The 26120-nt window shown below is 39.8% G+C and overlaps 1 protein-coding gene across 1 annotated transcript in view; it reads right to left on the reverse strand.

Annotated features, from left to right (window-relative positions):
* CFAP54 (cilia and flagella associated protein 54) overlaps nt 1-26120 on the reverse strand; it is a 311690-nt gene that overhangs the window by 17091 nt on the left and 268479 nt on the right. Inside the window, 2 exon segments of the mRNA XM_082419565.1 lie at nt 14465-14539; nt 23787-23928. Coding sequence (XP_082275691.1) covers nt 14465-14539; nt 23787-23928 — 217 coding nt within the window.

The following is a 26120-nucleotide window of genomic DNA, read 5'->3' on the forward strand; positions in this document are numbered from 1 at the left end:
ATGTCTCATGAACTTACATACAAAGGATACTCTTCACTTGAGGACAGAATAATAATGTCTCACAGAAGAAAGATGTAATTCTTGATGCCCGTAAAATCTATTCAGACAGCTCTTGGCTGGTAAAAAAAAAACAACAACTACAACTTTCAACTGAAAGAAGTTATATTAATAGAATTAATTTTTTAATACTTAGTAAACTACAGAATACCTTGTTCCCAATGTTATAAATGACAGTTTACAGACAGTATTGTCATTGTCACCATTTGGGAAGTTTTGTTAAAAAGAAACCAAGGGGCATAGGGTAATGTAACAAAATTAGCCAAAGGAAGTTAAATAGCCTACCCTCTAGGACTTAACAGCTTAAAGGAAGATAAATAGCCTACCTTCTAGGACTTAACAGGCCCCCAAAAAAGTGATGTGGAAGCTATCCCACATAAATTGGGACACATGCAACTCCATCCAACAGCCAGAAAAACTGTATAGCTTCTTTCAAAGGGAACTGAGAACCCACCTAGTTTTTCCTCTGTCCTCTGGGTATAAACACACTCCGCAACTCCGTAATGGTTACCTAGTATATTTGGGGAGAGTTGCTGACTAATTTAAAAAATTGACTAAGCACAGAAGAGTGTGGCAGGACATATTTAAAGTGATGAAAGGGAAAAACCTACAACCAAGATTCCTCTACCCAGCAAGGATCTCATTCAGCTTCGATGGAGAAATTAAAACCTTTACAGACAAGCAAAAGCTAAGAGAATTCAGCACCACCAAACCAGCTTTACAACAAATACCAAAGGAACTTCTCCGTGCAGGAAACACAAGAGAGGGAAAAGACCTACAATAACAAACCCAAAACAATTAAGAAAATGATAATAGGAATACACATATTGATAATTACCTTAAATGTAAATAGATTAAATGCTCCAACCAAAAGACATAGACTGGCTGAATGGATATAAAAACAAGACCCGTATATATGCTATCTACAAGAGACCCACTTCAGACCTAGGGACACATACAAAATGGAAAAAGATATTCCATGCAAATGGAAATCAAAAGAAAGCTGGAGTAGCAATTCTCATATCAGACAAAATAGACTTTAAAATAAAGACTATTACAAGGAACAAAGAAGGACACTACATAATGATCAAGGGATCAATCTAAGAAGAAAATATAACAATTATAAATATTTATGCACCCAGCATAGAAGCACCTCAATACATAAGGCAAATGCGAACAGCCATAAAAGGGGAAATCGACAGTAACACAATCATACTAAGGGACTTTAACACCCCACTTTCACCAATGGACAGATCATCCAAAATGAAAATAAATAAGGAAACACAAGCTTTAAATGACACATTAAACAAGATGGACTTAATTGATATTTATAGGACATTCCATCCCAAAACAACAGAATACACTTTCTTCTCAAGTGTTCGTGGACCATTCTCCAGGATAGATCATATCTTGCATCACAAATCAAGCCTTGGTAAATTTAAGAAAATTGAAATCATAGCAAGTATCTTTTCTGACCACAATGCTGTAAGACTAGATATCAATTACAGGAAAAAAAACTGTTAAAAATACAAACACATGGAGGCTAAACAATACACTACTAAATAACCAAGAGATCACTGAAGAAATCAAAGAGAAAATCAAAAATTACCTAGACACAAATGACAATGAAAACACGACTACCCAAAATCTATGGGATGCAGCAAAAGCAGTTCTAAGAGGGAAGTTTAGAGCAATATAATCTTACCTTAAGACACAAGAAAAATCTCAAATAAACAACCTAACCTTACACCTAAAGCAATTAGAGAAAAAAGAACAAAAAAAAATCCCCAAAGTTAGCAGAAGGAAAGAAATCATAAACATCAGATTGGAAATAAATGAAAAAGAAATGAAGGAAACAAGAGCAAAGATCAATAAGACTAAAACCTGGTTCTTTGAGAAGATAAACAAAATTGATAAACCATTAGCCAGACTCACCAAGAAAAAAAGGGAAAAGACTCCAATCAACAGAATTAGAAATTTGTCCACAACCTGGAAGAAATGGACAAATTCTTAGAAAAGCACAACCTTCTGAAACTGAACCAGGAAGAAACAGAAAATATAAACAGACCAATCACAAGCACTGAAATTGAAACTGTGATTAAAAATCTTCCAACAAACAAAAGCCCAGGACCAGATGGCTTCACAGGCAAATTCTATCAAACATTTAGAGAAGAGCTAACACCTATCCTTCTCAAACTCTTCCAAAATATAGCAGAGGGAGGAACACTCTCAAACTCATTCTAAGGGCAACCATCACCCTGATACCAACACCAGACAAAGATGTCACAAAAAAAGAAAACTACAGGCCAATATCACTGATGAACATAGATGTAAAAATCCTCAACAAAACAATAGCAAGCAGACTTCAAAAGCACATTGAAAAGGATCATACACCATGACCAAGTGGGGTTTATCCCGGGAATGCAAGGATTCTTCAATATACGCAAATCAATCATTGTGATAAACCATATTAACAAACTGAAGGAGAAAAACCATATGATCATCTCAATAGATGCAGAAAAAGCTTTCGACAAAATTCAACACCCATTTATGATAAAAACTCTCCAGAAAGTAGGCATAGCAGTAACTTACCTCAACATAATAAAGGCCATATATGACAAACCCACAGACAACATCATTCTCAATGGTGAAAAACTGAAACCATTTTCACTAAGATCAGGAAGAAGACAAGGTTGCCCACTCTCACCACTATTATTCAACATAGTTTTGGAAGTTTTAGCCACAGTGATCAGAGAAGAAAAACAAATAAAAGGAAACCAAATCGGAAAAGAAGAAGTAAAGCTGTCACCGTTTGGAGATGACATGATACTATACATAGAGAATCCTAAAGATGCTACCAGAAAACTACTAGACCTAATCAATGAATCTGGTAAAGTAGTAGGATACAAAATTAATGCACAGAAATCTCTTGCATTCCTATACACGAATGATGAAAAATCTGAAAGAGAAATTAAGGAAACACTCCCATTTACCACTGCAACAAAAAGAATAAAATACTGAGGAATAAACCTACCTAAGGAGACAAAAGACCTGTATGCAGTAAACTATAAGACACTGATGAAAGAAATTAAAGATGATACAACCAGATGGAGAGATATACCATGTTCTTGGATTGGAAGAATCAACATTGTGAAAATGACTCTACTACCCAAAGCAATCTAAAGATTCAGTGCAATCCCTATCAAACTACCAGTGGCATTTTTCACAGAACTAGAACAAAAAACTTCACAATTTGTATGGAAACACAAAAGACCCCGAATAGCCAAAGCAATCTTCAGAAAGAAAAACAGAGCTGGAGGAATCAAGCTCCCTGACTTCAGACTATACTACAAAGCTACAGTAATCAAGACAGTATGGTACTCACACAAAAACAGAAATATAGATCAATCGAACAGGATAGAAAGCCCAGAGATAAACCCACACATATATCGTCACCTATTTTGATAAAGGAGGCAAGAATATACAATGGAGAAAAGACAGCCTCTTCAATAAGTGGTGCTGGGAAAACCAGACAGCTACATGTAAAAGAATGAAATTAGAACACTCCCTAACTCCATACACAAAAATAAACTCAAAATGGATTAAAGACCTAAATGTAAGGTCAGACACTATTAAAACTCTTAGAGGAAAACATAGGCAGAACACTCTATGACATAAATCACAGAAAGATCCTTGTTGACCCACCTCCTACAGAAATGGAAATAAAAACAGTAATAAACAAATGGGACCTAATGAAACTTAAAAGCTTTTGCACAGCAAAGGAAACCATAACCAAGACGAAAAGACAACCCTCAGAATGGGAGAAAATATTTGCAAACAAAGCAACTGACAAAGGATTAATCTCCAAAATATAGAAGCAGCTCATGCAGCTCAATATCAAAAAAACAAACAACCCAATCCAAAAATGGGCAGAAGACCTAAACAGACATTTCTCCAAAGAAGATATACAGATTGCCAACAAACACGTGAAAGGATGCTCAACATCACTAATCATTAGAGAAATGCAAATCAAAACTACAATGAGGTATCACCTCACACCAGTTAGAATGGGCATCATCAGAAAATCTACAAACAACAAATGCTGGAGAGGGTGTGGAGAAAAGGGAACCCTCTTGCACTGTTGGTGGGAATGTAAATTGATACAGCCACTATGCAGAGCAGTATGGAGGCTCCTTAAAAAACTAAAAGTAGAATTACCATATGATCCAGCAATCCCACTACTGGGCATATACCCAGAGAAAACCATAATTCAAAAAGACACATGCACCCCAATGTTCACTGGAGCACTATTTACAATAGCCAGGTCATGGAAGCAACCTAAATGCCCATCGACAGACGAATGGATAAAGAAGATGTGGTACATATATACAATGGAATATTAGTCATAAAAAGGAACAAAATTGAGTCATTTGTTGAGATGTGGATGGATCTAGAGACTGTCATACAGAGTGAAGTAAGTCAGAAGGAGAAAAACAAATACCATATGCTAACAAATATATATGGAATCTAAAAAAAAAAAAAAATCGTTCTGAAGAACCTAGGGGCAGGACAGGAATAAAGACACAGACATAGAGAATGGACTTTAGGACACGGGGAGGGGGAAGGGTAAGCTGGGATGAAGTGAGAGAGTGGCATGGACATATATACACTACCAAATGTAAAATAGATAGCTAGTGGGAAGCAGCAGCATAGCACAGGGAGATCAGCTCGGTGCTTTGTGACCACCTAGAGGGGTGGGATAGGGAGGGTGGGAGGGAGACACAAGAGGGGGGGGATATGGGGATATAAGTATACGTACAGCTGATTCACTTTGTTATACAGCAGAAACTAACACACCGTTGTAAAGCAATTATACTCCAGTAAAGATGTTAAAAAAATTTTTTTAATAAAAAAAATATATATTGGCTAAGCAGTTTGCCAGGAGCAGCCTCTGCTCAGAGCAGAAATAGTCTTAGAAACTGGGAGTGCTTTATTGAATGTTGTGGCCAAATGCAATTTCCCAAAATGGCTGCAACAATAGCTTCCCACCCACACGCCCTTCTTACAATCTGACATTGACACTCTTCCCATCAAGAAGAGGTCCAACCTTGAATGTGGGTGGAATAGAGACTAGCAGGGACGTGTCATTATGTAACTTCCAAACTAGGGCCTCAACAGTGATAGAGCTTCTGGCCTGCTTCTCCTGGGAGGCTCACTCTTAAAACCCAGACACCACACTGTATGGAGGCCCACCAGCCACAGTGAGGTCAGGTGCTGTGTTCTGGCCCACAGCCTTCAGCACCCCCGGCCAACAGCCAGCATCGGGCACCAAACCAAACAAGCCTTCGAGCCTTCAGGGATTCCAGCCCTCAGCAGCTGCATCACCTCCGACCTTCAAGTCTTCCCGGCAGATGCCCCAGATACCATGGAGCAGAGACAAGTTGCCTCACTCTGCCCTTTCCAAATATGTGACCCACAGACCCCTTGAGCTTAATGAGATGATGGTCATTTTATGCCACTAAATTTGGGGTGCTTTGTTATATAAGCATAGTAACTGGAACAGATGAGAATGGGGGATACACGTGGTTAGAGGTGATATATTCCTAGCACTTGCATTATTCCAGCCTCTCTTTTGAGAAAGTAGAGGCTTTATCTCAGGCATGTTATTGTTGTTCTTCTACAGTCACCCCTTAGAGAAACAAATCTGTTTACGAGGGTCTAATTCCAAGTGAACTCAGATAGCTCTTAAGTGATAATAATAGTAACCAACTATTTTGCTTAGTATGTGCCAGGCCCTGTTCTAAGAGTTTTACATGGATTAGCTCACTTAATCATACAACAAGCCTATGAGGTAAGTTCTATTTTTATTTCTATTTTACAAATAGGGAAACTGAAGCATTGAGGTTAAACAACTTGTCTAAGGTTATACAACTAGCAAACATCAGAGCCGGGCTGGGATTTTGAGGCAGGCAACTTGACTTTCAAGCCTGTCTGTTAACCAGCACACACACTGCTGCCTAACCCTGAGTCTACCCTGACTCTAACTCTCCCTCAGTGATGTATTGCTCAACCAGCCCTGCCACCTGAATGGCCAAGAGTCCCCAAACTGAAAAGGTGGGACAGTGCTGGTTTTAGGGTAATGATAACAGTTAACAGCATAGACTCTGGGGTCTGCCCAGTTTGGGCTGTGACGGTTACCAGGTGAATGACCTTGGGCAGGTCTTTGAACCTCTGTCAACCTCTTTCTCCCCATCTTCATGCAAAACAATCACCCATTTTAAAACCACAACCACTGTCTCCATGTGTGTAAGCATTAGCCCCATGCCTCCTTTCTAGACTGCCGGCCTCTTCGGGGCAAGGACTCTGTCCTTCTCATCTCTGATTCCTCCAGTGGGTCCTGCACAGGGCCTTGTGCTCAGCTGCAGCCTGAAAACTAAACCGACTTAAAAACAAACAAAAAACTTCTCCCTTTGTTTTTATATACAGGGCTTTTGGGATTCGCCCCATTCTCTCCATCCTCATGAACAAAACCATACGTCATGCCCTTGTGGCAACTGAGCCTACTGCCAAAGCTAGGACTTCTGCTTTCTGCCTCCTCTTCTGAATGTCTTCCTAATCAGAGGAAAATGCTCTCACAAGTACCCTTGATCATGCTTATATCTACCTAAGGATTCTCTACTGCCTTCCAATCATTTTCCAAAATAACTAGGACTTTTAACCATTGGTCATAGGAGCTTCTATTATCTTGATTTCTTACATGGAACTAGTGAACCCTTCTTAAAAGATACCAAAGGGAATTTCTCACCTTCAGAATTATGCTGAGATAGTATTAGAATATTAACTGATATTCTCACTGAGGAGTGGTATTTGGCCCTCGGGCCTCTATTTCACCCTGTACTATAATTGCTTCTGTATTTGTCTGTCTCCCCCAACAAACTGCAGGCCCGCTTGAAGGCAGGGACTCGCTTTTACTTCTTTATCCCAATGCCTAGTCCAATGGCTGGCACAGAGGAGGCACTTGACAAATGTTTATGATACAAATGCATGAAACTGATGAACCCAAAGTCATTGTTATGTCAAGACCAGAACTGCAACCCAGAGGGCTCTCTGGAAGAAGTATCACGAGCGTTCATTTATTTAACAAACACTTACTGGGACTTCCCTGGTGGCACAGTGGTTAAGAATCCACCTGCCAATGCAGGGGGCACGGGTTCGACCCCTGGTCCAGGAAGATTCCCACATGCCGCAGAGCAACTAAGCCCATGTACCACAACTACTGAGCTTGCGCTCTAGAGCCCGCGAGCCACAACTACTGAGCCTTTGTGCCACAACTACTGAAGCCTGCGTGCCTAGAGCCCGTGCTCCGCAACAAGAGAAGCCACTGCAAAGAGAAGCCCGCGCACTGCAATGTAGAGTAGCCCCAGGGCTTCCCTGGTGGTGCAGTGGTTGAGAATCTGCCTGCCAATACAGGGGACACGGGTTCGAGCCCTGGTCTGGGAAGATCTCACATGCCGCGGAGCAACTGGGCCCGTGAGCCACAACTACTGAGCCTGCGCATCTGGAGCCTGTGCTCCGCAACAAGAGAGGCCGTAAGAGTGAGAGGCCCACACACCGCGATGAAGAGTGGCCCCCGCTTGCCACAACTAGAGAAAGCCCTTGCACAGAAACAAAGACCCAACATAGCCAAAAATAAATAAATAAATAAATAAATTTAAAAAAAAAAAAAAAGAGTAGCCCCGCTCGCCGCCACTTGAGAAAGCCTGCGCCCACAGTAACAAAGACCCAATGCAGCCAAAAATAAATTAATTAATTAATTTAAACAAAACAAAACAAAACACTTACTGACACCCTTGGGGAGCCAACACTGGGCAAGGCAGGAAGACTATAAATGTAATAAGATCCAATCTTATTATACAGAAGACTCAATCTGCTCTAGTAGGGGAGACAAATGACTAAATACACTAAGATGTGTTAACATACCTGTGACTCTATGTCTCCCTCTTACTGTTCCTCTGCCCTCCCCATAGTTCTTACCCAAACCTTCTCAAAGATAATAGTTATTTTAGTGACTAGCATATGGTTGATGTCAATATCTGATCATAAACACATCAAAAATGATTATTTTCAGAATCAGAAATAAGAGAACATGGGCACACTAAATTCAACCATGTGAAAAAAAAGTGCCCATTAATATTGTACATAATAATGTAGTGTAGGTCATTAGAATCTGTCAAGAAATTTTTTAGTTAAAACTCAAAAAAAATTTTTTTAGAAAACATATTGTATGATTAAACTATTTTCTATTCAACTGGAGCTTGAGAAATAATGGCAGACATCAGGCTCTACTGGTGCTTTCTCAGAGTAAATGAGAGGAATTCGGGGATTTACTGTGAAATAAACTTATAGCTGCTCCAAGCCACCTGAGCCTCTGGCAGGCTGTCAGGTGTCTCACGAGTACTCTCACCTCCCATGCGTCTCTGCTCTCCTCTTGCATCTGCCTCTACTGGCATTTTCCACAGCCATATCCGGGAAGCCAAGTGCTGCTGGAGAAAAATCACAAGCCAAGCAGCCTGGTGCCCCTCAAATGTATGACTTTTAAATCTCATTGTGGCCCTCAATTCTTTTACTTTTTCTTGGTCAGCTCCTCGCTCATCACACTCAGTGACTGTGAATATTCAAGATCTTCATCTCTCTTAGAAGATCATACCCTCAACGCTTTACCCCACTCCAGTCTTAGATGAACTTGCCTCTACTTCATTGAGAAAGTGAAAACCACTGGGTGTGAACTGCCCCCGCTTCTCCTATCCTTCTCTCACACACTTACTCACATCCCTTCCTGCCCTTAATCTGCTGCCCCAAGACCTACAGAAAGAGGTGTATTTCCTCTGTTTGCAGGCAACTCTCTCACTTATACTGTCAATATCTTTCTGTTTCCGGCCCACTCCCTTAGGCCTTGCTTCATCATTTGTCCTTTTATCTTCTCGACAGGCAACCTCCACCCCTCCCGGCTCCTCGCCCTGTCCACTGTTGCTGTCCTAACACCCGCCCTTGACTCCGTGTCTCCTGGGAGCTGCTCCTCCAACCCTCTCCAGATACCTATCCCAAACCTTCTCAAAGATTCATCTACACTTGCAACCTTCCCTTTCTCACCTCTCACTCCTCAACACCCTGCAGCATCTGCTCCCTCTTCCAATCAGACATTCACTGGGTGCACTTTAGTTAAAGATGCAGATCCCGGATGTAAGCGGATCTATGGTTGACTAGTGCCTCCTCTGCTTACAAGCTGCAAGAGCTCGGGCATGCTGCTACACCTCCCCATTTCTAAAATGGGGAGAGCAACAGTAACCAACTGCATAGGCTTCTTGTAATGTTAAATGAGATACTGGATTTAAAACACTGGACAGTGTCTTCACATGCCATGTGCTCAATAAATATTACAATTACTACTACTATTAGTAAGATTTGCAGTTTAATGATTATTAGCGTTACTGTTTGTCAGGTGCTATTGTAGGTCTAGCTAAAAACCGTGAACTCAAAAAATATCCTACTAAACTCATGCAGCCAAGAAAAACTACTTTGCAATCTCCTTATACAATGTGTCTTTTCTCTTGGCTTAGGGTCACCTTTTCTACCTTCAAAGCAGGATCTGCTCCTAGGAATTTCCTCTCCATACTGAGTCTGTATGACTCAAATCAGTTCAATACATACATACACACATGTACACACACTACAGACACACATACACACACACACACATAGATTAGGTAAATTCACATGTATCATGTGAACCAATACGAAAGTATTTAATTTAGCTGAATGCAGGAACTTAAACCTATGCTGCCTTTACAGCAACAAAAGTATCTACACCAATGTTCTGCGTGCAGCTGGAAGTCAATAATTACTGATGAATGGAGTTGTATAGATCGACTCCCCACAGTCAGTCACAGCAAGAGCGGGAAGAATATTTTTAGCATTATGTTTGAATCCTACCTGACAACTTGGAAACTGCAATAATCTGAACCTATGTAGGCAATGAAAGGATCGCTTCATTGTTGGTGCACCTGAAAGTATACCTAATGGTCATTTACGTTCTGTGACTAGTCACTAAGAACGTTAGCACAGAGCACTCATTCCCTTCCTCCACTTCCTTGCTATCTCAGGTTATTTTTGTCACAAGTTGTGTGTGGCAATATTTATTTTAATTAAGAAGAGGCAATACAGGCAAAGGCAATTATAATAGATATGTTCAGTAAGGAACTAAACTGAACAGCAAGATCTCCTGCCAGTGACAAAAAAAGGCATGCAATTTTATTTAGACAAATTTACTTCTTCTTTATTTTAACCATTTACTTCTTGGAACAAGCTTGTAAACGCCCACGCTCCATCCAGGACTATCAGGTAAGTCTTGCTCTCAGTGGAAGTGTTAGCGTGGGATTCAATTGGAGGCACCTTCTCTTGGACCAATGATTCTTTCACGACTGTGATCCCATGTTGGGATCTTGTACCCTGACCTAATTCCTCTAGGATTCAACAATTATTTACATTACAGGCAAAGAAAATGATTCCTGGTTTTCTCTCTCTCTTTAACACTGTTACTCTCCTTTTCTGTCAGTATTTCAAAACAAATTTGGATCTTAAAAATCTGTTGAAATTAGTTGACTAGAGGATGAAGAATTCACACATGGAAGGCAGGACCATGGTAGGGAAGATGATAATGAAGATGACATGATGAAATAGTTAATAATTATTTAACATTTATTTGCACTAGACCCTAATCCAAATACTTAACATACATTATTTACTTTAGTCCTCACAACTGTGAGGCATTGCTGGCATTATTACCCCACTCTACCTATGAGAAAACTGAGGCTTAGAGAAGTTAAATGATTTGCCTCAGGTCAAACAAGATCCAAGGCTGGGATTCCAACCCAGGTCTGTCAGGGGCCAAAGCCCATTAATGTTATAAATCATGTGTCTTAAAATAACGATTTTTTTCTGTGACCTATTTGTAAATCACAGTTTGTACAAAATTAGATTTAAGCATGATTTTTATTGTCAATGGTCTGCTGCAGTAATTCTACATATTTCCATAATAAAAAATTAAGTTCCTCATTTAAAAACATGGGAAAAGAACATGAATGGCCAGATGAAAAAAAAATTTTAAGCAAATATTAAATTTCAGGTATTTAAAACTAAAGAGAATTTAATTCAAGAAACAGTAACCAAGTGATGTCATGTACAAGGCACTGTAAGAATTCAAAGATTAAGATAGCACCACCCCTGCTCCAAAGAAGCTAATGATCTAGTGGGAGGGAGACAGTGTAATGTTTCAGGTCTTACTTCAAATGTCATCTCCTAAGAGAATTCTTCTCTGACCACCCATCTAAACTGCTGCCCCATCCCCTGTTACTTTCTATCACAGGGATCAGAATACTTTTCCTGTAAAGGGCCAGATAGCAAATAATTTAAACTTTGTGGGCTATATGGTCTCTGTCAAAACTACCGAGCTCTGCTGTTGTAGCTCAAAAGCAGCTATAGACAACTGGTAAACAAATGAGTATGGCTGTGTTCCAATAAAACTTTATTTACAAACAGGCAGTGCGCCAGACAGGGTTCACAGGCTGCAATTTGCCAACCCTACTCTAACATCTCACTCTGTTTTTTCCTTCATAGCACTTAACAAAATGAAGAATTATCTTGCTTAGTGATTTATTTACTATTTCTCTCCAAAAACAAAAACAAAACAAAAAAAAAGGCAGCTCCGAGAGAGTGAGGTCCTTATTGCTTGTTCACAGCAGGCTCTCTAGGGCCTAGAAAGGAGTTCCTGACACATAGGCAGTTCACTCTAAGTATTCGTTGATTGGCTAAATGAATGAACACCATTCCACAAAAGGAGAAACAAAGACTGTCAACAAAGTATGAACTATATTTGGCTTTACTATTTATAAATAGAAAATAATTGAAAATGTCATTTTTCACTTGTCAGACCTACAACAGTTAGAAGAAGAGGAGGAGGAGGAGGGGGAGGAAAGGGAGAAGAGGAGGAGGGAGAGAGAGAGCAGAAGAAGGAGGAGAACTAGTGTGGATGAACACACGGGTACACTGGGCCTCTCTCTCCCTACTGCAGATGGGAGAGAAAACTGGTGCCACATTTCTGGAGGCCATTTGCAATTACATACCAAAATGTATATGCCCGTTCAAAATGGGCAAAGGATTGAATAGACATTTCTCCAAAGAAGATATAAAAATGGGCGATCAGCGATTAGTCATTAGGGAAATGCAAATCAAAATCACAATGAGAGGGCTTCCCTGGTGGCGCAGTGGTTGAGAATCTGCCTGCCAATGCAGGGGACACGGGTTCGAGCCCTGGTCTGGGAAGATCCCACATGCCGTGGAGCAACTAGGCCCGTGAGCCACAACTACTGAGCCTGCGCGTCTGGAGCCTGTGCTCCGCAACAAGAGAGGCCGTGATAGTGAGAGGCCCGCGCACCGCAATGAAGAGTGGCCCCCGCTTACCACAACTAGAGAAAGCCCTTGCACAGAAACGAAGACCCAACACAGCCAAAAATAAATAAATTAATTAATTAATTAAAAAAAATCACAATGAGATACTACTTTCGACCCATTAAGATGGCTATTATCAAAAAAGAGCAAGTAAGTGTTGGTGAGTATGTGGAGAAATTAGAACCCTCTTGCACTGTTGATGGGAATGTAAAATGGTGCAGCTGTTGGGGTTTCCTCAAAAAGTTAAACATAGAATTACCATATGATCCACCAATTACTAATTCCACTCCTATGTATACACCCAGATACTTGTACACCCATGGTTATAGCAGCATTATTTATAGGAGCCAAAAGGTAGAAACAACTCAAATGTCCATCCACAGAAGAGTGGATAAACAAATGTGGTATATACATACAATGGAATATTTAGTCTTAAAAAGGAATGAAGTACTGATACACGTTAAACCTGGATGAACTTTGAAAACATTGCACTAAATAAGCCAGCCACAAAAAAACCAATATTGTATGATTCCATTTATATGAGGTACCTAGAATAAGCAAATAGTAATAGAGATTACCAGGAGCTGGGGGAGGAGGAAATGGGGAGTTATTACTTAATGGGTACAAAGTTTCTACTTGGGATGATGAAAAAATTGTGGAGATGGATGGTGGAGATGTTTGCACAACGTTTTGAATGTACTTAATGCTACTGATGTGTACATTTAGAAATGATTAAAATTGTAAATTTTACATTATGTATATTTTAGCACAATAAAAAATGTATACAGATCTTCCTTTACTTATGATGGGGTTATGTCCCAATAAATGGGTAAGCTCATCAGAGGCTGAAAATATCTTAAGTCAAAAATACACTTAATACACGTAACCTACCAAACATCAGAGCTTAGCCTAACATACCCTAAACATGCTCAGAACACATACATTAGCCTGCAGTTGGACAAAATCATCTAACACAAAGCCAATTTTATATAAAGTGTTGAATAGCTCATGTAATTTACTGCATACTGTACTGAAAGTTAAAAACAGAATGGCTGTCTGGGTCCCGAATGGTTGTATGTGTGTGGGTTATTTCCCCTCATGATCATGGGGGTGATGGGAGCTGCAGTTCACTGCTGCTGCCTCGCATCACAAGTATTGGACTGCATATCGCTAGCCTGCGAAAAGCTCAAAATTCAAAATTCGAAGTATGGTTTCTACTGAATGTGTATTGCTTTCACAATATCATAAAGTCAAAATATCATAAGTTGAATCATTGTAAGTCAGGCACCATGTGTATATACTTTTTACTCCAAAATCCTATTCCTAAGAATTAACTCTGAGGATGGGTGAAACAGAAGGGTGAAATATGTATCTTCTAGAACCCATCAACCTCAAGATCCATGAATAAGGATCTAGTTATATAAATAAAGCCTGACACGACAAATACATAAAAGAAACTATTATGTAGGCATGAAATAAGACAGGGTAGACTTTTCACATAAAAATATCTCCATAGCATTATTGTTGAATGAAGAAAAAACAAGTTACAGGATGCTTGTGCAGTATGATCCCACTGATGTAAAAATTCAAAAGTCTAACTACACATGAAAAAAATTTGAGATATTCTCCAAAATGTTAATAGTGGTTATTCCCTGAATGGTGGATTTGAGATGATTTTAAGATTATCCTCTCCACAATTTTCTATACTAGTTGATTTTTTAACAAAGAATATTTCTAACCAAAATAACATGCTATTATAAACTCATGTTTATCACTTTTTCACATTAATTAAAGACGGTTAGGCCCGTGATACTTTCATAATAGATGTTTTCTGTATTTCCATTTCCATAGCAACAACAATACTTGTTAGAGAATCACATACAGTTTTAAAAGAGATGCATACCTCAGATAGTGGAGTTGCCTCTTCATCAGGCAAAAACAAAGATACTATTTCAGAGCAACATTCAATAATCATGTTCTAGAAATAATAAGACAATATAGTGAGGTTGATCTTATTGGTAAAATACTAGATATTTTAATTACAAATTATTTATTTCATTTGTCTTTTGTTACATCATTCCCTAACCCTAATTCCCAGGATGAAACTTAGAGGGATTCAGAGGTCACAATCTTTTAAGTAATTAGGGTTATTTGAAAAGATACAAAATAGCCACAAACTATATGACTTAATGATAAATAACAAATTATTTTAGGATTCTTTCCCTGCAAAATTCACAATTAAAATTCATGTGTTAGAGAAGAACAAGTAAAGTAATTCACCCCAAAATAAGTTTTTGGAAGATCACTTTTCTTCTGAGAAGAGAGCCCTGGAATAAAGACATTCAGATCTGAGAAAGGGTTTAAGCAGAGATGAACAGTTTGGAATTGAGAAAGAAATGGAAAGAGAAAATGAAGAAGAAGAAGAGAGAGTTGATATCATATGTGGTCTATTGCTGAGGACACTGCCGCAGCCCCTACTGTTTGGACACAGCTGTGTTTCTGTGTGGACATCTGACCCGAGAGAGATCTACCTATGGGCAGGGTTGAATCAATCAGATTCTCCATCATTGTAATTTCATATAAGGAAGGACAACAGAAGAGAGTTATCATCAGGACTGGCCGGATGAGCCGAGAGGTCCCAATACGGAGTTGGAGAAGGCACCCGATGGGCTAGATGTAAAATGAGTGAGCAAGAAACAGAGATAAATGAGAACTGACACCGTCTGTGGGACTGAGTGCAATCTTGGCTCCCGACTCTCCAAGTTTCACTTTCTGTGGGGCCCACTGTGTTTTGTCCCCAGTCCTTGGTTATGCACGAGCTTACTTACCATGCCCTGCCAAATACTGCCTCCTTACCAAACCTATTTCATTTGAGCTAGCGTAAGTAGTTTTTCTTTACTTACAACTAAAGAAGTCATGATTATAAGACCGTCAGACACTATAAAACTCTCAGAGGAAAACACAGGAAGAACACTCTTTGACATAAGTCACAGCAAGATCCTTTTTGACCCACCTCCTAGAGAAATGGAAATGAAAAAAAAAAAACAAACAAATGGGACCTAATGAAACTTAAAAGCTTTTGCATAGCAAAGAAAACCATAAACAAGGTGAAAAGACAACCCTCAGAATGGGAGAAAATATTTGCAAATGAAGCAACTGACAAAGGATTAATCTCCAAAATATACAAGCAGCTCATGCAGCTCAATATCAAAAAAACAAACAACCCAATCCAAAAATGGTCAGAAGACCTAAATAGACATTTCTCCAAAGAAGATATACAGATTGCCAACAAACACATGAAAGGATGCTCAACATCACTAATCATTAGAGAAATGCAAATCAAAACTACAATGAGGTATCACCTCACACCAGTTAGAATGGGCATCATCAGAAAATCTACAAACAATAAATGCTGGAGAGGGTGTGGAGAAAAGGGAACCCTCTTGCACTGTTGGTGGGAATGTAAATTGATACAGCCACTATGGAGAACAGTATGGAAGTTCCTTAAAAAAACTAAAAATAGAACTACCATATGACCCAGCCATCCCACTACTGAGCATATACCCAGAGAAGACCATAATTCAAAAAGAGTCATGTACCACAATGTTCATTGGAGCACTATTTACAATAGCCAGGACATGGAAGCAACCTAAGTGTCCATTGACAGATGAATGGATAAAGAAGATGTGGCACATATATACAATGGAATAGTACTCCGCCATAAAAAGAAAGGATATTGAGTTATTTGTAGTGAGGTAGATGGACCTAGAGTCTGTCATACAGAATGAAGTCAGAAAGAGAAAAACAAATACCATATGCTAACACATATATATGGACTCTTAAAAAAAAAAAAAAAAAAGGTTCTGAAGAACCTAGGAGCAGGACAGGAATAAAGACACAGACGTAGAGAATGGACTTGAGGACATGGGGAGGGGGAAGGGTAAGCTGGGACAAAGTGAGAGAATAGCATTGACATATATATACTACCAAATGTGAAATAGATAGCTAGTGGGAAGCAGCTGCATAGCACAGGGAGATCAGCTCTGTGCTTTGTGACCACCTAGAGGGGTGGGATAGGGAGGGTGGGAGGGAGGCGCAAGAGGGAGGGGATATGGGGATATATGCATATATATAGCTGATTCACTTTGTTATACAGCAGAAACTAACAGAACAATGTAAAGCAATTTTACTCCAATAAAGATGTTAAAAAAAAAAAAAGTATAATGAACAGGGAATACTTCCTGGAGAAAGGGTCATATAAACTGAGGCATGAAAGAGTAGTAAGACTTCAACTGGCAGAGAATGGGGACAAGGGCATTCCAGATGGAGCAATGAAACAGCAGATATTCAAGGAACATAAAGAACCTGATACAGTCTTTACTGCAGGTGTGTATAGGAAGCACGGTGGTGAGAGTGGTGAGAAATAAGGCTGAGAGGTGTACTTATAACAGGACACGTAAACGTAAGGAATTTGGATTTTGTTGCTTAGGAAATTGAGAGGCACTGGACTGAGGGGATAATGATCTGACTGCTTTAAAAAGATAATTCTGGCTACCATGTAAAGCTGAACTGGACTAGGAAGAGATAAGAGAAAGAGAAATTAGCTAGGAGGCTACTCAAACTGTTTGGGCAGGAAGTGATCATGGCCAGAAGTAGGGCAGCTTCCATGGGACCAGAAAGGATGGAGGGCAGGCAGGACATCCAGCACTGATTGGGGGACACCAGCTTCCTATGACGAACTTTCCAGGCTCCTGGTCCACTTTACTAGACAGAGGGGAACACACATCCTGGAGTGAATTCTTACGTATTCTTCTTATTTATCCATATTTCTATATTTCTAATTGAGTTCTTAGGACTGGTTAAAGTATATTTTCTTTCTATACAAAAGGTTTCAATAATAGCTGTGATGGGTTACTGTCATGATTTCATCAAGAGCTATCAAGCAAAATGACACTGTCTGTATCATTAATCATTTCCATAACAGATGAAGACAGCCATGTTACCTGATAAATGCCTTCCATGGCTTGTCTCAACATGTATCAAACACAAATTTTGCCTCAACAACGTTCTGTTTCTTTGGCATTATTTGAGGTAAACCACATACACACTTGGGAAAGTGGCTGATTCGATGTTGGGCTGTGAGAAACCTCCCGTGACCTTGCTGCCACGGAAATGAAGACAAGGAAAGCACTGAACTCAACAATCCCAGGCAGAAGGCGGCTGGAGGGATGCTGCGGTTGGCAAGGGGCCTGGGAGGGCACAGAAGGACCCCTGCTCAATCTTTGCCATTTTCCCTTAAAGAGGAGCATCTGTTGATTTGATGAGGGATAGGCTTCTGAGTGACTTCAAAAATAACAGAGCCAACACTTTGACTTAGTTGAAGTCCTTATCATTGTTCACCCATTTTATGGGAAAAAACTTCCTAAGTTGTTTTCCACTCTCCAAACTCCTGCTTCCCTCATCCCTCCTTCACATGCCATCAGGGTTATCTTAGCAAATTTCAGGGTGGATCATGAGATGCTCTTCCGGGCGCTGCCCCCAGCTTTTCCTACGCCCCACACCCAGCCCTGCCTTCCCAGGGCCCTACATTCACCCTGCACTCCTGCCACCCTGAAGACAACATCCAGCTCCATGACTTCACCTGTCATCTCTTGCTGTATCCTCAGTCTGGAGTAAGTGCTCTCCAAAGGTCTCCAACTAGAAGTTTCACAAGCAACTATTGAAGAGGCACTATGTCTTGGTTACTGGGCTAGATATCAGAGATCAAATGATGAATAAGACCCCTGAGCAAAGGAATTCAAAGTCAAGAGAGAGGAAGAGACACAGAAAGAGATAATGACCACAACAATATAGTCAGGGCACAGGGTGCAAGGAAACATGGTTTTTATTTCAGTCTATAGGGGCTATAAAATGCTACCTGCGCTACTGAAGCAAGCACAAAGTCTAGCTCAACTCCCTCTCTTAACACACACACACACACCTATGTGAATGAGATTTTTTCAAGGATAAATTAGAATAGTTTGCATCAACAGCTCCACCATTGAGAAAGAAGGATATCAGCAACCTTGCCCTTTTGTATAAGTGTAGAATCCAGATAACGGGAGAAACAGGAGAAGGGGAAGGTGTCAGAGAGACTAAGCTGAACTTCATAATCAAGAGCTGAACCAGATTCACTTTGTTATACAGCAGAAACTAACACACCATTGTAAAGCAATTATACTCTAATAAAGATGTTATTAAAAAAAAAAAAAAAAAGAGCTGAACCAGAGCGGGAAGGGGAGAGGAGTCAAAACACTCCATGCAGACTGAGTTGGAGGGAGAGGTTTAGGAGTCTGAACCAATGAGGCAGAGGTTGGAGAGCTGCCACTGTGAAGGTCAGAGAGGCACTAAGAGTAAGGCAGTTGGGAAAAAGGAGATTTAAAAGAAGTTACGCTGTATATCATGAAAGGATTCCCTCTCAGATATTCTTACAAGAGACTCATAAGAATAAGGTTTAGATTATTTTCAATGGTTTTGAACATTAAATTGATGTTTCTTTGAATGCCAGACTTTGCTTGCTAAGAGAGGGCCACCGGGCAGCTGGGCTCATTATGAACGACATCTGGGTACCTATGGCCAGACTCACACAGTGATTAAGCTCCTCCTGACAGGGACCTAATTGTACTGATTTCAGTATGTCCTTATCTCCTCAAGCCTGGAACATTTTTGCACGTAACAGTTTCTCAAAGATAACGTGTTAATTGAAGCTAATGTTCAATTGTATTTTGTTCTATGTTTTCATAGTACTTTGACACTGGGGATATGTTGACTATATATAATTACCTGGTACAATCCGGGCATCCCACATGTGTTTGCTGAACTCATCTTAGGTGACTTGGTACATATATTTTAGGCTTATCATATCAGTATGTTATCATTCCAAAAAAGGTGTTTGTGTCGTAAAATCAGAATGGTTTGCATCTTTTATATGCTTTAAAACACCTGATATGCTCTGAAGATACCCCATAAAGCTGTGAATGACAGGTTAAAACAACCCAGTGTTTCTGAGCCACTGTTGTCCATTTTGCAAGAAGGACATGTTTTCAAGCCAGAAATGACTGGAACACCTGTTCTGTAGCCTTCCCAAAACATCTTAAATTAATACCTGTGTTCTGAAGCTTTGGCTTATTCCAGACCATAGGGATTTGGGGGAGAGAAAACAAAAAAAAAGGAAGGGAATGAGAAAGAGAACAAGATTCACCACCTCCCATATCAACCAAAGGCACATTTTCTGGACCTTTATATTTAACAACCCACCAAAAATCCATACTGAGATAGAAATAAATATATTTGATTATAGAGGTTATGAAATCCTGTCCAACTCCCAAACAGAATTGATCTCTTCAAGTGTCCTAGTTAACTTCTCATTAGTGCCAAGTGAAGGTTGTCATGACAACGAACTGGCAGATTTTAGTCCCTGGAATTTATTTGATACAACCTAGAACCTAGCTGGTTTTTTTTTTTTTCTTAAGTGCTGGTTAGTATATTGGGAAAAAAAGAGAAAAGTTTATATATTCCTTCCGTTTCACAACTTTCAAATGCTGTGAATTAATTTGTTAGCTAATTCACCTAAACTAAAAATAGCAGGGTTTTTTCCATTTTGCGACATTCTTTCACATATAGAACCACCAGAACTGGAACACATCTCAAAATGCCCTAATTAAAGCCGAAGAAACAATTTTTAAGTTGGAGAATAAAATAAACTCAAAAACACAGAGGACAACATCCGGATTGAAAGCAGTTTGTTCTACTCAGGGACTGAGCTACTCGCATATATCACTCAAGTCAGGACATGAGAGCAAGTCACAAAGCCTGGCTAAGGCAAGGTGGGCAGTCTGGATTCTTCCCTCTGCTTGCATTCAAATGCCCCTACTTGCCCCTATTTAGTCCTGATTTGTTTATATTCATAGTCAACTTCTTGGCTCAGGCACTGGGCTCATTGTGATGAACTTGATACCGACATCTGACTCCCAGGAAAATTCTGATGGCTCTCATTCCAACCAAGGGACAATCTCTTCATCTCAGCAGTATCTGAGTGAAAGGATCCTGTTTAGAGACGAGGCGAAAACTAGTCCCAGGAAACATTAAGTGACTGGCCCTCGGTAGTAAAGCTGAGCGGCAGAGCACAACCTAGAATCCTTACTCTTACGGACACTCGCTCTCCTGTCTCAGACAATGTAAGTTGAAAAGACAAATGGGTTCAGGAGAAAAATAATCATTTGCCTTTTATGAACTATATAATACTGGATTCAAGGACAATTTCAGCAAAGAACAGTCTAGGTTATGGCTCAAAGACAGCAAATTGATAAGTTTGGTCTATGACTAAAAAACTGTGATTGTAAGTGATCTACTAAAGAAGTTCGAAAACGAAATGAGCTGAGTTCTTGAATACAGATATGAAAGGGCAACAATGCACTTTAGGAGAAGAATTACATATATGAATCTCATGAGTTTGCGATATCTGATCTATTGGGAGATTTATTCTGAGTACTCAGAATATCATTACTATCATTAAACATCTGGTAATTTGTTGTAACATTTGAGGACACTATAAAGGATGTGCAACTAAAATTCGAAGACACCAGTTCTACGATAAATGTAGGCTCGGAGCACAGGTGACATAGATTCTGGAAAGTTGCTTTTTGCAAACACTAACTGTTCTTGCCTGATAATCCTCTTACAGCTGGACTTGTTGCTTTCATGATATTGAAAAACGCACTCATTCACTCCACTGGTAAATTCAGACTGAAAAACGCCAACAAGTATATTCTGCAGATCAGGAGAGTTGCCAACTTTTGCACTTTCACATAATCGATGTAAAGATAAGGTAAACAAGAAAACAAAAAGAGCCATACCAATAATACTCTTTAAGAATTAAAAATGTTGGGCTTCCCTGGTGGCGCAGTGGTTGAGAATCTGCCTGCCAATGCAGGGGACACGGGTTCGAGCCCTGGTCTGGGAAGATCCCACATGCCGCGGAGCAACTTGGCCCGTGAGCCACAATTACTGAGCCTGTGCGTCTGGAGCCGGTGCTCCGCAACAAGAGAGGCCGCGATAGTGAGAGGCCCGCGCACCGCGATGAAGAGTGGCCCCCACTTGCCGCAACTAGAGAAAGCCCTTGCACAGAAACGAAGACCCAACACAGCCATAAATAAATAAATAAAATAAAATAAATTAAAAAAAAAAAAAGAATTAAAAATGTTTTGTTATTGGTCACCAATTGAATATTAAACTAGCAGAAAGCGATTTTTTTTAAAAAGATACAGCAGAACAAAAATAAAGGAAAGAGCCTAAAAGCTTTCAGAGAAGAAAAACAGAGATGGGACCCAAGTGGCTGGGAATTCAACCAGAAAAGCAGCAGAGGGAGGTGCCAGAATCAGAGCTGTGCTGCAGGCACTGGGGGCAACCAGTCCTTAACCAGAGCAGGAGCGGGGCCTCCAGGAAGGAAAAGAAGAGTTGAGACGTAAGTATAAACACTTAGGTACAAATCTATGGATGAATATATGACAGATCTGATGTAATGATCAGAAAGAAGTTAAGAAAAAAGACAAGTGAAGAAACCTTATACAGGAAAGGAAAATAACCACAGTACACTGTGACTTGGCTGTGAACATTGTTTACAGGCTTATAATGACGTAAACACTGAATGCTGATTTAATTAAATTCTGTGATATAACAATATTTAGAAAGGATGGGGAAAGGAGAAGTTGAGGAGAAGTATAGGGAATCCTTGTATAGTAAAGTCCTTGTATAGTAAAATCAATAGATATTATATAAAACTGGTTTATCAAGAAAAAAATTATTATTTTTGGCTGTCATTAGCACTATTCATCAATTTTTCCAGCTTTCCTTTTTCCAAGTTGGTAGCAGAATTGTTGGCATGGCTCGTGACTTACTTGGCCAGTGAAATGTTAGTGGAAGTGATATGATGGAAACTCAAAGAGCCAGGGTGTGATTTGCCCCTTTTCTTCCCTCCTTCCCAGTGACTGGGGATGTTCCAGAGTGAACAGTGTGAGGAGACATGGAGCCCAGTGGAACCACTTGGATTTGAAGGGTATTGGTTATCTTGCTTTTCATGACTGATCCTGCATATTATTTATAGACTTGGAAGTAAATAACAAAAGGAACAGCTGAAAAAGTTGAAAATAGTCTGCTCGCAGGACTGTTGGGTGTGGACAGGTAAAACAGGAGACTGTCCCTTTTCATTTTAAACCTTGTACATCTATTTGATTAAAAAAAAAATAGCCATGGTACCTACAGAACATATATCTCATGCAACCGGATGAATGTGCAAATGGAAATTCAAAGAGCAAGTGATTAGGGGAGAACAGGTATTCCCTGCTCCTCTCATTTCCATAGAGGGTAAGGAACTTCCACTCCACTCCCGAAGAAGGAGGGACACTTCCAGCTTCTTTTGGATGCAGCCAGGAGAGCGGAGTCACTTATCTGATTGGTGAGTTTGGGAAAAGCAAACTAGGCTCAGCCCCATTGGGTCAATCTTTGCTAACATTTTTGAAGGCACCCTGCCTGCAGGACTTATTCTCTGCTCCTCCAGGCAGTCCGCCTGGCAGTCAGAAGGGGAGTGGGGGAAATCCTATAGTTACACAAGTGTGCTAGATTATTGTGTGACTAGGTGGGCAAGTCTGGCTAATTCAGGGGTGAAATATTAATAAGCTTGTTTGGCCATAGATCCAGAGCCATGTTTGCTAATCAGCTTTATCGGTAATGATGCCAATGTTTGAGATCTCCATATATCAGTTTCCTGTGTCCTATTACTCAATGGATTTAGAACTCAGAAGGAACTCCTCCAAAACATGAATATCAGTCATCACTCAACTCTGTAAACAGATTAATAACACACTATAAGGATAATGCCTTTTTTTCTAGTTAGAAAAATACAGATGTGTAGAAAAAATCTGAAAGATATATGCTTATCTATATTTTCTAATTTTTCTCCCCCTATTACTTGGGTAATAAAAATGCTCAAATACTAGACTTAGAATAAAAAATTAAAAGTAACATTATAAACTTACAGAGCAAAAGTAGAGAAAGTACAGGCCAGAAGAACCACACCGTTCAAGTTTAGTTACATAGTTATGCTCTGATAAAGTAAAAAATAATTTAATTATGTATAATGACATCCATCCTGCAATGGCAATAAAATTTTCCATTATTTAATAACCTACTTCCATTTCTTTACCAATTGATTCCTCTTCCGTTTCTTCTACTTGAGATACATTTTCATTTGAAGTAACTTTAGGAGTTGTAGGCAATGATATTTCAGCGATTTGCGTAAGATTAGATAATTTCTCGTGAACTGAAATAACTCTAAAAATGACAAACATATACTCATTTTACTTGAAAATTTAAGTAAGGCATTCATTTATTCCCAGAATCAATAAAACATGTAAAGTAAGTCCTTAGTTATTTAACACTTAGATTTCTGGCATCCCCAAACATCATTCAATCATTCCTTCATTGAAGAGACATGAGCACAGAGACACAATTCTCACCTGCATAATGTTTATGATCTAGTTATATGCTCAGACAGATTTATAATTACAAACTGGCAAAGACACAAAGCAAAAAAATGTAGACATCCAAAATATTTGCTTAAGATGAAAATAAAGAAAATAAATATCTACGTGGGCAAAGAAACACCAGGCAATGACAAAAGATCTACTCCTACTTAAACTCAGTGCCACGCTCTGATTGGCTGGCTGGCCTGAAGCTAAGAAGTAGGACAAGCCAGCAATGGCTCTAAGAGATGGGTCAACGAGCCCACACAGTGACATGTACTGTGTGGGGAGTGGGGGTAGGGAGAAGAATCAAGAAAAAAGGAAAAGCTAAAGCCGAGGAAGAGGGCAGAGGATGCACTGGCAATTGTGCGGAGGACAGAAAGCTTCTGGAGCCGCGGTCCAGTGAACTATGGAGGCGCTGGAGACAGAGGTTAACTAGTGAATGCAGTCAGAAGCTGGAAAAGCACTGAAACAGCTGAAGGAGGCAAAGAGCCACCTGCAGGGCTCCCAGTGACTCTAGGATACAGGCGCGTAGAGCGCAGGTGTGCACGTATGTGTGCGGCGGTGTGAGGGTCTCCATGCAGGGACGGAGGGAAATTTTTATGAAAAAGAAGTAGATGATGCAAAAAAGCAAAATGACATCAGGAACAAATGCAGGAACGTCGATTTCCCCAATTTCCCGCAGCATGCTCTTACGTTTCCTTCTATAGGATGATCAACAAGAGCAATTCCCCATAGACTGATCTTGACCCTCATAAGAACACAAGGAACTCCACCCTAGGTGGGAGAAATAGTATCACCAAGGCATGAATCAGATGAACGTTTGTCAGGCAACTTCCTCTATAATAGCCGCAGTGACAGGGGCATGTCCCTAACTTTAGTCACCCTACCATTGATCATAAACACACCCAAATCAAGAACTTTTTGGAGTAAAACAAGAATCCTGTCAGTTTGATTACATTCTGCTCTGCAGAAATTATAATCATTTTCATCATGTGGTTCTGAAAAAAAAATTCTGCCATGTTTCTGGATGTACAAGGAAAGAACATAATTTCCTAACTTTGTGGCTTAGCTGTGCTGGTATAGTCCTGTGTCTAAGATTTTCCACCATGTCATTGAAAAAAATTTTAAAAAGGAAAAGAAAAAGAAAGTTGACTGAATAATTGAAAGTATGCCAGCCCTTGAAACATCTCTTGTTTTATTCTCTTTCATGGAGAGGCCAAAGAGAAAGAGTTCTTCAAAATGGAAATCAAGGACCAGGAACCAGACTCTCCAGGTAAGGCCAGAGAAGCGCCAAGTTCCTGCACTCAGCAGGTGGTGAGCAGGGCAAAGAGGTGACACTGACAGGCACAGGAGGCCATGATGAGACTTGACATTTGCCCAGTGCTTTCAACCTTTCAAAGTATCTGCATACATTATACATGCATACAAAGTATACGCATGCACTGTCTGGCTTGATCCTAACAATAACCCCAAAAGGTAGGCAAAATATTATTTCCATCTCAGAAATGAGAAAATGGAGGCTGAGGTCACAAGGGCAATGAACAATGGAATCAAAACTAAATTAACTAAGCAAAGAAAAAAAATGAAAAACAAACAAGGAATTTGGTAAGGTGAAATCAGAAAAGAGAGAAACCAGGCATGAGCAAAAATTAGAGTCTCCATCCCCTGTTTGAAGCAGAGGGAGGAAAACAAGAGTGGCTGACGCAGAGACTTTTGACTTGGGGAACAATATAAAATAGGATTGGGCAAAGAGGAAAGGGTGAGACCAGGATGGTGGTGGAGTTTGGGCTTAATTTTGTAACTTAATACAGAGCCACATTAAGTTCTTTTTAAAACACACCCCAAACTACAGGCAAAATATAGTGCAGACAACATCTTTGTACTGTCTGTTATCTTTATGAAGTACCAGAAACTATTCCTCCAACAACTCTAGGTCCTATTATTATTATTCCCATTTTACTGATGAAGAGACTGAGGCACAGAGAGGTTAAGTAACCT

The sequence above is a fragment of the Balaenoptera physalus genome, assembly GCF_965194825.1.
Source record: "Balaenoptera physalus genome assembly, chromosome: 13".
In the NCBI taxonomy this organism is placed as follows: domain Eukaryota; kingdom Metazoa; phylum Chordata; class Mammalia; order Artiodactyla; family Balaenopteridae; genus Balaenoptera; species Balaenoptera physalus.